At 36.2% G+C, this 15,264-nt stretch overlaps 1 protein-coding gene across 1 annotated transcript; it reads right to left on the minus strand.

Moving 5' to 3' along the window:
* Window positions 1-9,680: 9,680 nt before the first annotated feature.
* Window positions 9,681-10,652, minus strand: LOC138177653 (olfactory receptor 51A4-like). Its single transcript, XM_069108864.1, has one exon. It carries the CDS (start codon window positions 10,650-10,652, stop codon window positions 9,681-9,683), a length of 972 nt encoding a protein of 323 aa, XP_068964965.1.
* Window positions 10,653-15,264: the final 4,612 nt, after the last annotated feature.

The following is a 15,264-nucleotide window of genomic DNA, read 5'->3' on the forward strand; positions in this document are numbered from 1 at the left end:
ATTTTTCTGATTGTTCATTTCTTGTAAGTTGAGAATATAGTGATCAGAGTTTAGTGTGGTAATACTAATTTATATTTTATTATTTCAGGATAGCTAGACTGTAATTAATATAATACTCTGCCATCTAATTTGAAAATAAAGTAATCCACACTCCTTTGTGTAGTGAAAGTGAAAACATTCAAAGTACATTTTTCTCTACTTTTCTTCTTTTTAAATGACAGGTATGCACTGGTAAGGAAAAAAATGTCACTGGAATAGTTATATGCACGGCACTTGAAAAGCTAATTACAATTGCATCATTACAATTTGTAGCTCATTGAGCAGCAGTTCGAATCAATGAAAACACCTAACATGGTCTCTGTCATAATGATTCAATCCTGCCTATGTAGAAGTGAAAGAAGTCACAGACAATGAGCAATTGGATAAGTGTGTTTATGTTGCAATAAAACTTTATTTGTGAACACTGAAAATTGAGTTTCATATAACTCTAATATGTCAAAAATATTTTTATTATTTTCATTTTTTCTAATCATTTAAAAAATTAGAATCAGTCAGCTTGCAGGCTGTATAAAAACAGGTAGCAGGATGCCTTTGGCCTCTAGGCAATAATTTGCCAAGCCCTGGCCTAGTATAGGTAACTTGGCTCTGGTACCAAGATTCAAACCTGCCTAAGAATCAAAATGAATTTGGGGTTTCTGCGGGTCCATGACACGGAGTCTATAATCTAAATTGCACAATATCTAGTCCTCATAGTTCCACTTTAAGTCTGAACAAGACAGTTTAAAGGTTATGTTAATGACTTCTGTCCTGAACTATTTATCTTTCACTCAAATAAACACCTGATAGTCAATTTCTTTTCCTTTTTTTGGATCATATATATGAACATCTGGTCAGTCTAATGGACTATTACCCTGTTCTATTTAATATCCTGCTTCCTAATAAATATTTAATTACCCTACTTCCTAATAAATACAGAATTTTGTCCTAGGAGTAGGATCCCACTAGTATCACCTCAGATACAGTCTCTAGTCCATCGTCTAGAGACTAAGAATACCTCCCTTTTTAGGGGTATTTCTTTTGAGGAGAATTTTTTTGTGGCTCTAATTAGGTGGTTTCACTGTCCAAACCAGGTCCCCACATCTGTAGCTTGTGTTATTGAGACTATTATCTCCCCAGTTCTACTTTTGTCAGGAACTTCCTTATAAGCTAATCATATCAGCAGGCACATTTGTTGTGGAATCAATTGCAGAAATAGACATTGAGTGCTTCCAGAAGGTAAGATGGAAAAGTAAGGAGGAAATTGCCAGAACTTTTCCATATTCACCTCAAAACCACTGTGAAATTACATCTAAAAATGAATTCTAAAGTGGCAGAATCAACAAATAGGTGGGGTGAAATGATTTCTAGTCCAAGACAACTTGGAAAGTTAGCAGGAAAGGTCTGCTCACTTGTTTAAAAGGGGAGTGCACTCCAGGACAGGCAGCATCCTAGTTAAGCCAGCAGGAGACCCTGAGCCCCAGCATAGGTCAGGGACTAAAGTCCTGTCAAACTATTGGAGCAGTGAGCAAGCAACTCCCCCTCTCCTACAAACCACATGACCCTCACCCAGCACCACTCCCAAATCTACCCTCAACCCCTTTGGCCATACCACTCTCCCAACCCTGCCCCTGCCCCTTCCCTCTTGGGCTGCAGCAGAGCACCAGGTGAACAGCCAAACCTCTGCAGCATCAGAGAACATCAGCCATCCCCAACCTCCACCCCTGCCTCACCATAGCATCAGGCAAGCCACCAGACCCCCACAGGACCTGGCACAGAAAGTGGGTCCCACATTCATCTTGGTACAGCACCAAGAACACAAATAGATGCCAGCACTAATCCCCTCCCCCCATTGCCCTTGGGCCTAAGTGCCACAATCAGTTCCATTATTCCCAAAATGATGATTATATCCTCAATTTCCAATTCTTTGCCACCACAAAAATTGTGGCTATAAATATTTTTGTACATATAGGTCCTTTCCCTTCTTCATTGATCTCTTTGGAATACAAAACTTGCGGTGGTATTGCTGGGCCAAAGGGTATGCACAGTTTTACAGTCCTTTGGACATAGCTCCAAAAATGTCTCCCAGAATGACTGGACCAGTTCACTATACCACTGCCAATTCGTGTACCTTTTTTCCCCTCGTCCCATCCAGCCTTTGTCATTTCAGAGAGGTAGAAAGTAGTAGCTTGTTTTAATTTGTTTTTCTCTAATCAAAAGGAATTTAGAACATTTTTTATAATTATTAGATAGTATTGATTTCTTCTTCTGAAAAACCATGTTTCTTTGACCATTTATCAATTGAAGAATGGCTCTTATTGTTTATAAATTTGATTCAGTCCTATACTCACTATATAAAGAGGTCTTTATCAGAGAAACTTGTAAATTATTTTTCATATTACTTCATTTTGCATGATATCTTTTAGCAAATGCAGTTTTCATGCTTACCCCAATTAATTAGGTGTCTTTTTGCTTTTCCTTTGTCTGAGAGCATGATTGCTACCTCTAACATTTTTTTTTGTTTCAGCTAAACATGTAATATTCTGTTCCAGCCCTTTATTTTAACCCTCTACGTGTCTTTCTGTTTCAGGTTTGTCTCTTATAAACAACTTATTTCTGGATTCTGGTTTCTAATCCATTCTGCCAGGCACCTCCATTTTATGATTGAGCTCATTCCATTCCATATTCACAGTTATGATAACTGTATATTTCCCTCCATCCCATTTTCTTCTCTTTCTTCCCTCCTGTGTTTTCATCCTGTTTCTCCTCAGTAGTCTATTTTGCTTCTAACAACTGCTTCTCTTAACCCACCTTGTATTTTACAATGCCCCTCTTTCTGTTATTCCCTTAATCACCTATTTCCTCATTAAGTTACATTTCTATACACAGCTGTGTGTTTGTGTGTGTGAGTGTGTGCATGTAGTCTTCCTTCTTTGAACCAACTCTCCTGAGAGTGAGGTTCAAGAATTGCCTGACAATCTCCATTTCCCCCTCCATTGTAAAAGATCTTTGTTGTGTGTTTCTTTGAGAAAGTTGTTCTAAGGATTTTATGAGGGTTTATTTTGGGACTGAAAATGCTACTGGAGTTGTTGATTATTTTAATTAGTTTTTCAGTTGGCCCTGTAGAATTCTTTCGGTTTTAAAATCATAATGGCTAGGTAATGGTTTTTCTGTTCTTCTTTTTATAAAATAAGCATCTAGTATATCACAAATATCATATAACAGGTGGAATTTATAGCAGGAATTCAGGGTGGTTCAATAGCAGAAAAACTATCATTATAATTGACCATATCAATAAAAACCAAACAAAATTACATAATTATGTGTAATAATAATGAAATTTTAAGATCCCCTTGTTTTGGCAAGGAAACAGGTACTTAGCACCTGATTTCAAGCTCATGATTGTGTTAAGTATTAAGAACTAGAACTTATGAATCCCACAATGGAGGAACCTTCTGTTGTAATAGAAAGGGGCTGAACAGGGAAGAACTAATACAGTACATAAGGAAAAGCCAAAGCTAGAGAACTTCAGAACTGCTGAGAGCAAGCATCTGGAGGCTGGGCTGCTACTGCTTGAGAGAGAGAAGAGAACTGAGAACTGAGAAAAACTGAGAAATGAAAAGAGAAGAACTGGGAGGAAGCATGACTGTTGAGCTGGTACTTTGTCTGTTTTGATGTTACTTTGTCAGATTTGTTGACTGATAGATGGCAGTGCTGTTGTTACAGAAGCCGTGGGACTTTGCTGCTGGTTCAGAAGCCCTAAACATGGATTTTCTTGTTGCATGTTTATAGAAATCCTGGAGGAGGGTCTTGTAGACATTTTCAGGGGTCCTGGGACTATACTATTGATTTGTGCTGATTCCTTAAAACTTGTTGTGTCTCTGTTGATTTCACAGGGAGAAAGTGAATAGATGAGGATGCTGGCAATGTTCATGAGTGTTATTGTGGCTTTGTTAAGCTTTGTCTTCCCAGGAACAGAAACTGTGATAGACTCTGTTTCCTTACATGTAGAGCTGTGGTTCTTTCCAGCTCTAGATCTGTGAACCTGTATTCTCCAATTTATCAACATCAATTGTAAAATGTAACTGAATATCAAATGCAAAAATGAACATAGTCCTCCAGATGTGCTATAACTAATAAAAGAGTATGATTCTTTAAGCATAGACATTGGATTGGGTCTCTTCATGCAGGCTAAGCATGTGTGATTGTTCTACCCTACCAGCAGCTCATATTGAGTTTACAAATATGAAAAGACATTTGACCATGCTTGTACTTATGTAATTAATTTTTTGCAACCCATAAAAGATAATACATTACATTTAGTACTTTTAAACTTCATTGCATTAGATCTGTTTCATTATTCAAATTTGTCATGGTCATTTTGGATCCCAATTCTGAGACTTGAATTTCCAGAATGTTTTCTTGATTGAATTACTACTCTCCCCCCATGTTTCCTCTAAAGGGAAAGAATTCTGTAGTTATTCATTTTGCATGGTCTCTCAAGAGGATAATGTAGTTGATATTATTCTGTTCTATGAAGTCAAGCCTAACTCTGAGAATAGTTTCTGGGAGTGTATCCATGATCTCTTGTGGTTATCAACATTTTCAGAGAAGGTATGGTTGAGATAAACTAGGACTGTTGGCTGATGGGATAATGTTCTTACAGCTTTATCAGGTCTGAGTTACTATACTTAACCTGAAAGGTTTGCAAAATACTTTTCAGCTTATTAATTCACTTAATAGTAAATTAATTACTTATTTATCCACCAATCTGTCATGTGACATTTCTTTGTTGCCTAAACTATGTCCTCCCTCCAAAATCCTATCCACACTCTGTCTGGCATGTGACTTGTCTCAGGAGACTCATATTTTTGCCTCCATATAGTTTACTGTAGGTCATAGCTTCTACCATATGTTCCATAGAGATGCATAGATTGTGTACCTTTTAACTGAGATCAACATGTGTGGAAAGTGGTTTTCCAAAGTTCAAAATTTCCAATAGATGATGATTGTTGCATCCTTGGGGACAAAAGATCTTGGAGATTCACTTAAAAAAGGATAAAGTGTCACAGTAGGAGCCAGATGTGGGGAAAGGCAAACAACTTGTGTAACTCACTTGGCCCTAGAAGAACAGGTAGTTCTAAGAATTGGGGTACTTAGGCATGTGAGTAGTGATGTTAGTGGTGATAAGAGGTACACATGAGCATCTAACATCTATAAGAACTGAGAGGTTAGAGAAATCAGAGCAATGGACAGTTGCCTTGAGGGATTTCTGCCTAATGTTAAGAACCCTATCAAATATTCTTGCTTCTCTTGGTTTTGTATCATGGATGATGACTTCTCTTTTCCAGAAAACAAAACAAAGCAACCTAAATGCAAAGGTAAAATGTTATGAAGACATTTAAAAGGCAAAAAGAGGATTAAAAAATTTTCAGAGATAATAACTAACCATTGAAGTTTTTTCAGTGGTAATAATATTTAGATTTTATATAGCACTTAAAGGTTTGTAAAGGGTTTTGCAAATATTACCTAATTTTATCCTCATAACTGTGCTCAATGGAGAGTGCTATTATTATTCCAATTTTACAAATGAGGGAACTTAGGGAGATAGAAATTAAATGATGGGGCTAGGTGCACACGGCTAGTAAATGTGTGAATTGAGGTTTGAACTCAAGTTTTCCTGACTCTAAGTCCAGGACTTTATCTAATGTGCCATGTAGCTGAGCAGAGGAGTAACATGATAAGTTCATTTTGACATCTGAGTAGATTATGGATAAAATTGGGGAAACACTTGAAACTGGGAGACCAACCAGAAGGCTATCCTAATGGGCTTGACATGAAAGTCATCTACATAGAGATGATAACTGAATTTGTGGGAGTTGATGAGATTACTAAGCAAAATAGTACAGAGACAAAAGAGAAGAGAGTCAGGAATAGAACTTCATCTAGTGTGAGTGACATGAACATGAAGAAGATCCAGGAACTAATATGGAGGAGTGATCAGAACAGCAAGAGGAAAAACAATAAAGAAGAGTGTCATGCAAACCTAGACAGGAGAGGGTATCAAGGAGAAGAGGGCTATTAACAATATCAAATGCTTCACGGGTCTAGGAGGATGAGAATTTAGAAAAGACATTAGTTATGGCAATCAAGATTTCAGTGGGAACTTGAAGACATCAGTTTCAGTAGAATGAAGTTGGAAGTCAGACTGCAAAGGGATTAAAAGAGAGTGACCAGAGTAAGTAGAGTCACTGATTAGAAACAGCTTTCTCAAAGATTTTAGCCAGAAAAGAGATACATATGATTAAAGCTGGGCATAGCAAGATTAGCTCCTACTCCCAAGTTGCTCATAATCTTATAGGAGGGATAAGGCATGTGACTTGAGAATTCTATATTTTGGACACAGTTGAGTGAATTTACTGAGACAAAATGAAATAATCAAATGTATCAATATACCTAAACCTTACAGCTTTTTATACCTTTAAAGAACAAAATATATTATATGGTCTCCTTTTGCTAAAATCATTTTATATGATTTGGCATTGAGTTGCAAAATTTTAACAATTTGAAAAATCAGACTTATATGAACTGATGCCAAATGAAGTGAGAGGAACTAAGAAAACATTGTTCATAGAGACAGTTAAAGTGTGCAGTGACCAATTTTGATAGACTTAGCTTTTCTCAGCAATGCAAGGACCTAAAACAATTCCAAAGGACTCAGGATGGAAAATGCCATCCACGTCCAGAGAAGGAATTATGAAGTCGGAATGCAGAGTGAAGCAGACTGTTTCCTTTTTTTTTTCTTTCCAATGGTTTCTCCACTTTGTTATAATTCTTCTATGCAACATAACTAATATCAACATGTGTTTAATAGGAATGTATGTGTAGCCCATATCATATTGTGTGCCATCTTGTAGTGGGGTAAGGGAGGAGAAAATTTAAAACATATGGAATTGAATGTTGAATAATAAATAAATTGGAAACAAAAATTCATTGTGAAGTCACACTTTTGAGACTAGATATTAAGCATACTATTGAAAAACCATCCACTTTTGCAAATTTAGCTTACATTCTAATTCATGATTTTTCAATGAAATTTATATCAGGCAAATTCCCAGAACAAAGAAGCATACTTATATATTTCAGATAAATACCTTAACCTTTTGTAACATGTGTGGCATAGTACACGATCCTTCTTTCATAATCCTTTTCTACTTGGAGATTTGTGTTTTTCCCAAAAACAAATAGCTTCAATATCAGTATGTTTATCAGAGTTTTTATATCCTTATTGATTCCCTAAAAAAAAAAGGTATTTCAGCCCCTTTGGAAGTAAAAGTATTTCTGTTTTGAGATGGTTTTCTGGCATAAGTGAGAGGAAGTAGTGTTCCATCATTGCCTTTGCTTTCTACAACTGGATTCACAGTGTCATACTCCTCCATTGTAAGTGCAGCTGTCAATAGGTTAAGTCCCTGCTGGGTAACAAATTTATGTCTAAAGCCAGAGAAAGAAGTTAGGCCAAATTAAAAAAAAATCACCTTCAAAATGGAGCAAATTAGTGGCTCTCATCATTGGAAGAGAGTCATTTTTTCAGTATGAAGATTGGCCCTAGGGCTCCCATGACAGTGGCAAATGCCATTGATGAGGATCCATATGCTACTTATGCTTTCTTTGATAATAATGACCAGGAAGTCTTTAGACAAGGTTTTTCTTTTCTTAATAATATTCTAAAAAGTGAAAAGAAAAAATACTAAAAAATTGAAAAATAATATTTAAAATAGTATTTAGTTCATCGTCAAATGTTTTTGTTGTTTTTACAATTAATAAACAATTTGATTGAGATCTTCTATGCAACACAATAGTCAGTAAAGGTTGTAGTGGTAAATATGTGATATGATGTGTAATAAACCTTGAAAAATCATGCATGTTGCTTTCTAATACCCTTATCAAAAATATTGTAGATACAAGAATCCATTGTACTCATGATTATGCTGACAGAAAAGAAAGTATAATGTTGATAGCCATTGACTTTCTCATTAATGTATATTCTAGAAAACTGGCAAAGATGACAATAACATAAATATTCAACATTATAAGGTTTGGAGGGGTTATAAAAAAGTACAACAATGCACCATCAGAGGAAATATGAATTGATAATAATCATTCTGGAATCCAGAAATTTAGATAAGCAATATACCAATAGTTATAAAAATGCCCATGCCAGAAATTGCCCAGAAATCGCACTGCTAGGTATATATCTTAGAGGGTCAATGATAAAAAAAGAAAAGCTCCATATACAGCAAGTTTATAGCAGCACTTTCTATACTAGTAAAGAATTAAGGGGAGAAAAAAGTCATTGCCCATAGATTAGGAATGGCTGAACAAATTGCATGCATGAATATAATGCTACATAACTTCATATTTTATTGATGTGTTGGTTAGTTATGTAGAACTTTCTTTTTAAAATGCTATTTTGGCTATTTTTTCTGGTAATACTAGGAAATATAAGTAACTTTAAAAGAAAGATATCCATTCAAATTTAAGAATAAACAACTTCTCTATATTTTATGAGATAGTAATGCTTACAGTCTTCCAAAAATGCTTCTTCATAAAATTTACAAAAGATGTTGCTTTTAATATGATATCCATGTATACCAAATCCTGGTATCTGCAGTCCTCCTTGGTATCTGTAGACTCTACTTGGCAAGAAAGTATTTTTACACTTACAAAGACATTTTTAAATGTTATTTTGGTCATTTAAAAGATTTTTGTTGTCAGTTAATTTACACCAGCAAAATTAAACTCCTGTATGAAATTATTATAGCTAGTATCTGTGTATTTTTACTTTTACTTTCCATATCTTATATTTAATTTTTTCTCATCAATAACTTATTTGAATAGGTAGAATGATTTTAATAACATGCTGTATCTTTTATTTTTGTTCCCTTGTCCAGCTTTACACCAATTTCTATTTTTCTTTTAACAAACTGTCTACATCCATGAGCAGCTGATTGAGAATTGACTTATCTCTTGGTAATAATTCATTTCATATCTGGTAAAAATCCAATTTTGTGTGTGTGTGTGTATGATGTCAGCCATTGCTGAAGAAGCTGAGTGCCTCCTGATTCATTCCTACCTTCCCAGTGTAATCCATTTGCATATGGGGAAAAACAGGGTTACATAAAACAATGGTAGAAAAGAGTTAAATTTAAAAATAATTGTCTAGAATATTTTATATATGTATATCTTGCTCTAAAGTGAGCATTTATTAAAACATAGTAGTCTTCAATAAGTTATTATTAACTGCTTTAGAAATAGTTTAACTTTAAAGAAATATCATTAAATGGAAAGGCATACTAGAGTCCATGTTTCAAAGTTGACTTACCCCTGGGAATCCTGGTTGTTCAGACCATAATAAAGGGCCAAGAGGTAAGAACTACTTTCAAACACAAACAGCGTTCAAGTCGAGCTAATAGCAGCATATACAAATGCAGATCAAATATTTAGGAGGAAATAAGCAGACTCATGAAATTTAAACTCAGAAATTAAAATCTAGGAAAATAAAGCCTACATCACAGACACAGAGATTAGTGGACTGATAACCAGACAAGTGCTTCTGTTCCAAAGAAAACACTAGACTTCTGGGGTCAACTGACTCTTCTCATGAATACTTTCTGCATGGCAAAGCGGATCTGTTTAGTTTTAAAGCTGTAGACCAGTGGATTCAGGACTGGGGTTAGGAAAAGGAAAAGATTTGCCATAGTGACAAGAAGGAGTGGTGAAGTGAATGTGCCAAATCTGTGAATTAGTGCCAGAATAATGAGTGGCACATAGAAGATAAAGACTGTGATTATGTGGGAGATACAAGTGTTGAGGGCCTTAAGACGACCCTCACTTGAAGCAATGCTCACAACTGCCTTCAGGATTAGGACATAGGAGACAACAATGAAAACAAAATCAACACCAAAACAACAAAGAACAAGTGCCAGCCCATAGATTATGTTGACTTGGATAGGTCCACAGGCCAGCTTCATGACATCAGGATGGTAGCAATAACCATGGGAAAGGATAACATTCTTGCAGAAGGGTAAATGTGTAAGCAGGATAGGCAAGGGTGCCATCAGTACCCCACCCCTCAAAACAGCCACTAGTCCAATCCCAACAATCCGAGGATAGGTAAGAATCACGGTGTAGTGTAATGGGTTTCGAATGGCCACAAATCGATCAAAGGCCATGGCCAACAGGATTGCAGACTCCATAAAGGAAAGGGTATGGATGAAAAACATCTGTGCCAGGCAGCTATGGAACTCTATCTCCCGGTGGTTGAGAAGGAAGATATTGAGGACTGTTGGCAATGTGGATATAGACAGGCCAACATCTGTAGCTGCCAGCATTGACAAGAACATGTATTGAGGTTCATGAAGGCTGGGAGTGGTCTTAATTATGAATAGAATGATACAGTTTCCAAGTAGAGCAATCATGTACATGATACACAGAGGGATAGAGATCCAGATATGTGCTGCCTCGAATCCTGGGATGCCTGTCAGGAGGAAGAAGGGTGGCTGGAATGGGCTACTGTTCACATTTAACACATAGTGACTCCTTGAGAGCCAAGTCATATACACTGCCAGGCCATGATCCTATAAGGGAGAAACAACATGGTAAATGAGTTAGGAGGTCTTGTTTTTAACCTAACATGAAAAACATTAAACTCCAGTCTTCTTCAAGTAAAATGACAATGCTAAGGATTGTCTATAACTTTTTCAAGGGCAGAAGAAAGGAAGTATCATTGATCAGTCATTGAGGTATTTGGCTTCACAAGGATGAAACAGAAGGTAGACTATCTGTGGACAAAACTTTGAAACAACACAAAGATGGAGTGGTCAACAGGTAAAACTTCATTTGGACACAAGCAAAGGGATACTATTTGAAGGCTCACAGGAATTGAAGAAACCGGTCACAGCATCTTGAAGTTACAAAAGACACAAATGTCATCTAGTTCAGCCTATATCTATATAGGATACCCTTCTATAGCATTTTTAAAAAGTAATAGTACAAGCTCAGGTTGGAGACCATTCACTAAAGGAAAACCCTTCTGAGGTAATTCATTCTACTTTAAGACTGTTCTAATTGTTAGAACAATTTCCTTCACATACCAGTTAAAATCTGCCTATTACAACTTCATCCCATTATTCCTCATTCTGCCTCATGAGAGATAAGTAGGAGAAAATAAAATCCTTTTATACATGAATAAACCTTTTGCATATAGAAAATCAATGACGTTAAGTAGTATGATCTGAGACATTAAGGTTATTACAAGTACAACACTATAATTAACGATTCTGTTACCTAGGGCTAACATCATGACAAGTATTAAATGTCCTCTCAAATCATTTATGGATATGGAGAACTTGACTATGAACCTGTAGGGAGAGAGATCCTGGGACCCTACTCCAGTGGAGGGAGAAAGATTATGGGGTATCTTTCCCCATTCCCCCAGCATGAGGGAAAACTCTGGCAACTCAGGCTCTCTGATCCAGGGCCTTTTGATGGGGAAGAGATATGGTCTGAGTCAGGAGTTCATGGGGCTAAAAAAGATCACCTACTTTTCAATCCCCTCCTTGCCCAATCCTACTTATGCATCTCAATGCATGGTTATATAGACACACACACACACACACACACACACACACACACACACACACTGTTCCTGCCTGTTTCTTCGTGTACAATATTGTAGGAATGCCTCTTCTATCTCGATGCTCCTTTTTATCATTTGCATAATCATTGCTCCCCTCATTACAATCATTGTTGATTAAATCATCCATATGTACTTCATCATTATTAACATCAGGAAGAGTACTATCATCACCATAACTAACTAGCTTCATTTTCTTCAGCATAGCATTTGGGTTACAATATTGTATTTTGGGTAAAGAAGAGTTGTGTAAAGCCATGGTATCAAGCCATGGTATCAAGCCATACCTCTGATACACGTTAGTCATTTGATAGTGAGTAAATCACTTAAACTCTGTGAGCTTCATTTTCTTCATCAGTGATGATAAAAAATACGTCCCTCATAACGTCATGAAAAGGATCAAATTACATAATAAACATTGCAAACATTAAAGTGCTATGTACAGATTAGTTATTACTCTTATTATGCTCCTTGCCAAGACTATGTATGTGCAAGTTCATTTACTAAAGTGGAGGAAGTTCCAAAGCTATCCAAGGACCCCAGTTGTCCTTTGAAGTTTGTATTTCAAAAGAAACAGTTTTCTCAAACAAACCAGAAATATTTATTAAACGCTTGATGGTTCTTGTTGGCTCTACTAGGCCACATGACCCATATCATAATATAGAGACATGAATTTTTACCTGTCTCTACTGTCTAAACTCCTCCCTTCTGACAAAGAAGCCCTTTCTGCTTAATATGATCTCCTTAGATCGCATATCTTGTGGATATTCAACATACATGTTTCATTCTTAATTTTCCCAACAAAAGCCCCTATCACACCCTTTGTTCTACTTTTCAAATACAATTCTCCATTCAGATGTGTTTCCTGTCCGCATTGAAGCCTGGCTTATATCCATATTCCTCCAAGAAGCCTGCCATTACCACTGTAAGCTATGGTGATTTCTATCCTAAAGCAAGGTGTTATATTGGCAACGACATAAAATGAAATTGAACAGATACTGTAGTTCCTTGTATGTCCTCCATTGGTTTCATGTAGCTGGGTTTTCTCTAAACACCTGAACTGTGTGGCCTCTTCAAAGACAGGGGCCATGACTTCTCCTTTTACCACTAGGAAAAACTAGCAGTATTAGATTCACAATAGATTCTCAGGAGATTTTACTAAATGAATAACTAATCTTATCGGGTAACAAAAGTAAAGTTTGTATTTGCTTAAAAAACAATTTTAGAAATAATATTCTATGCGAACATAAAAATACCTAGAAAAGCAGTCTTCTTTTCTTGTTCCAGCAATGTGAGCATGTGCACATATGTGTTTACAAGTGAGAGAAAGATTAGGAAAAAAATATTCCCTACATTAGTAAATATTAGATATGACCTAGAAGAGGAAGAAAAGGGCTAGGAATGAGTTGGACAAAGACCACTTTACCTGTCTTCCCTTCTGACTCTCTCCTCCCTAAAACTTGAACAATCTCCAACAAAAGCACTGGGCTCACTGCTAACATCAAGAGAATTCCTCAGGCATTCCATTGTCCCTGCCCTCTCCTTTCTCTTCTCCATTCAGTGTTCCTCGGTCTCCGTCTTAAACTGTATTTCTCAAGGACTGACAAAACTTACCATGAAGTTTATGCTCCCTCTGATCAGGGGAGCTCAGCTGCAGACCCTCTCACTCCAAATTCAAACTCTACTCCTTGGATTGAAAGAGTCAGGGCTTAGAGTGCAGGTGCATAAGCTGTGTATTTATGGCTATGGGAAATGAATGAGACAGAGGGGCAGCTGTACTCCAACTACCCAAGGGAGCATTGACTCCAAGACTTGCTCTTGGGAGAGGAGCATTGACCAGAAGGAAAACCAAAGCAAACAAACAAAAAAAAACACTAAAGTCACCACAAGCTCAGCTAATTCCAGCATCCTTCTTCTCAAACTTCTAAAAGCTGTTCTCAACCAAATTACCTAATGAACCTACCATAAACAAAAACAACTCGTATTTACATGGTATTTTCAGGTTAGTTAAATTTTATGGGAAGAGTTATTCTACATAAGTAAACATCCTTTAATCACCAATCATTTTTATTTTAAGAATATTGAATGGAAGTTTTCTGCGTTTACACTCATTATGGTCTGCTCTCTCACACAGAAGATGCCAAATATATATTGTCTTTTCTTGATGAATTAGAGTATTATTCATTAGCATTTCACATTGATTTGTGATTTGGTTATTGAGATTGTAGGGGTATGATGAGATCTGTTTGTTTTCATGTGTCTGCTTCTAATCCCAGCACATGAGGATAATTAGCTATAAAAGCAATTAACCTCAGAGGTCATCGAGTTCAATGTGAACCTGACCAAGAATTTCTCTTGCAAAATCATAAAAAAAAGTAGCTATTGGGTTGGTGATTGAAGAACCCAAGAATGGGAAAAAAAAGAACTATATATGTGTTCATGTATGTATATGTGCAAGTGTATATATGCATGGATATAAATACATACATATATGTGTGTGTATGTACACACATATATATATATTGTGTGTATATGTGTATTATATCTATATATACATAAATTTATCTTGGTCTCAGTGCTGGTACATTTTCTCATGTGACTTACCCTTCCATTCTATTGGTGTTCTTTCACTAGGGTATCTACTATTCTCTATGATGTTTGGTATATGAGTATATACACATACATGTTCAGTTTCTTAAGAAGTGAATTTAAAGTTTTCATCATTTTAATGACATTCTTAATATCCTAAGGATATGTACTTACGTACCCATATGCATGTACATGTGTATGTATTTATATATTACCTACAAAAAGAAAGGCAGATTTGTGAAGTAAATAGCTAATTAAGAAAGTGGCATATTAAAATTGGATTTTTATTTTGAGACTTCAATATAGAAGAAAATAATGAGTTCTTGTTCAGGAATGGAGTAATCTGATAAAAATATATAATCTATAACTTATTTCCATATGCACACATAATACATACATATTCATATAATTGTGTGTCCACACACACTGAAGAAGTGGAATCTTATAGATATGAAATGTTAAAAATATCGTTAAATAGTGGAAATATGTTTTTTAGTTTTTCTAAATTGCTTCTCCATGTGATCCGGACTGTCCGTCCACTTCCTGACCATGCTGGTACTCACTGACCTGTGCATGTTTGAGGAATATTGTGGGGTCTCAGCCAGGAGATCAGCCTGGATTCCTGAGTCTCTCAGATCTTCTTCATTCATGATCTATGAATCATAGAGCCCTCTGTAATCCTTACCATATCCTTTGATCACTTTATTGCCATCTTCAACCCAATGAAGTATACAACAATTTTACCACTTTTAGGATCAGCAAAATTAGACTGGTCATATTGGGAAAGAGTTTCCTGTTTATCGCCCCTCCCATTATCCACCTGAAATTCTTTCATTACTGCTGCCCCCATTTCCTTTCTCACTCCTTCTGTCTGTACCAGGATCTGTTCTGCCTAGCTTGCTCTAATCATCATTTTACCAGTTTCTATGCACTAGCACTAATGA

This window comes from Petaurus breviceps, unplaced genomic scaffold (assembly GCF_028583685.1).
Source record: "Petaurus breviceps papuanus isolate PSGF00001 unplaced genomic scaffold, PetGlider_PUasm1.0 90444, whole genome shotgun sequence".
NCBI lineage: Eukaryota > Metazoa > Chordata > Mammalia > Diprotodontia > Petauridae > Petaurus > Petaurus breviceps.

Coding starts and splice junctions, on each gene's coding strand:
- LOC138177653 (XM_069108864.1), bottom strand. CDS start 10,652: ATGACTTGGCTCTCAAGGAGTCACTATGTGTTAAATGTGAACAGTAGC.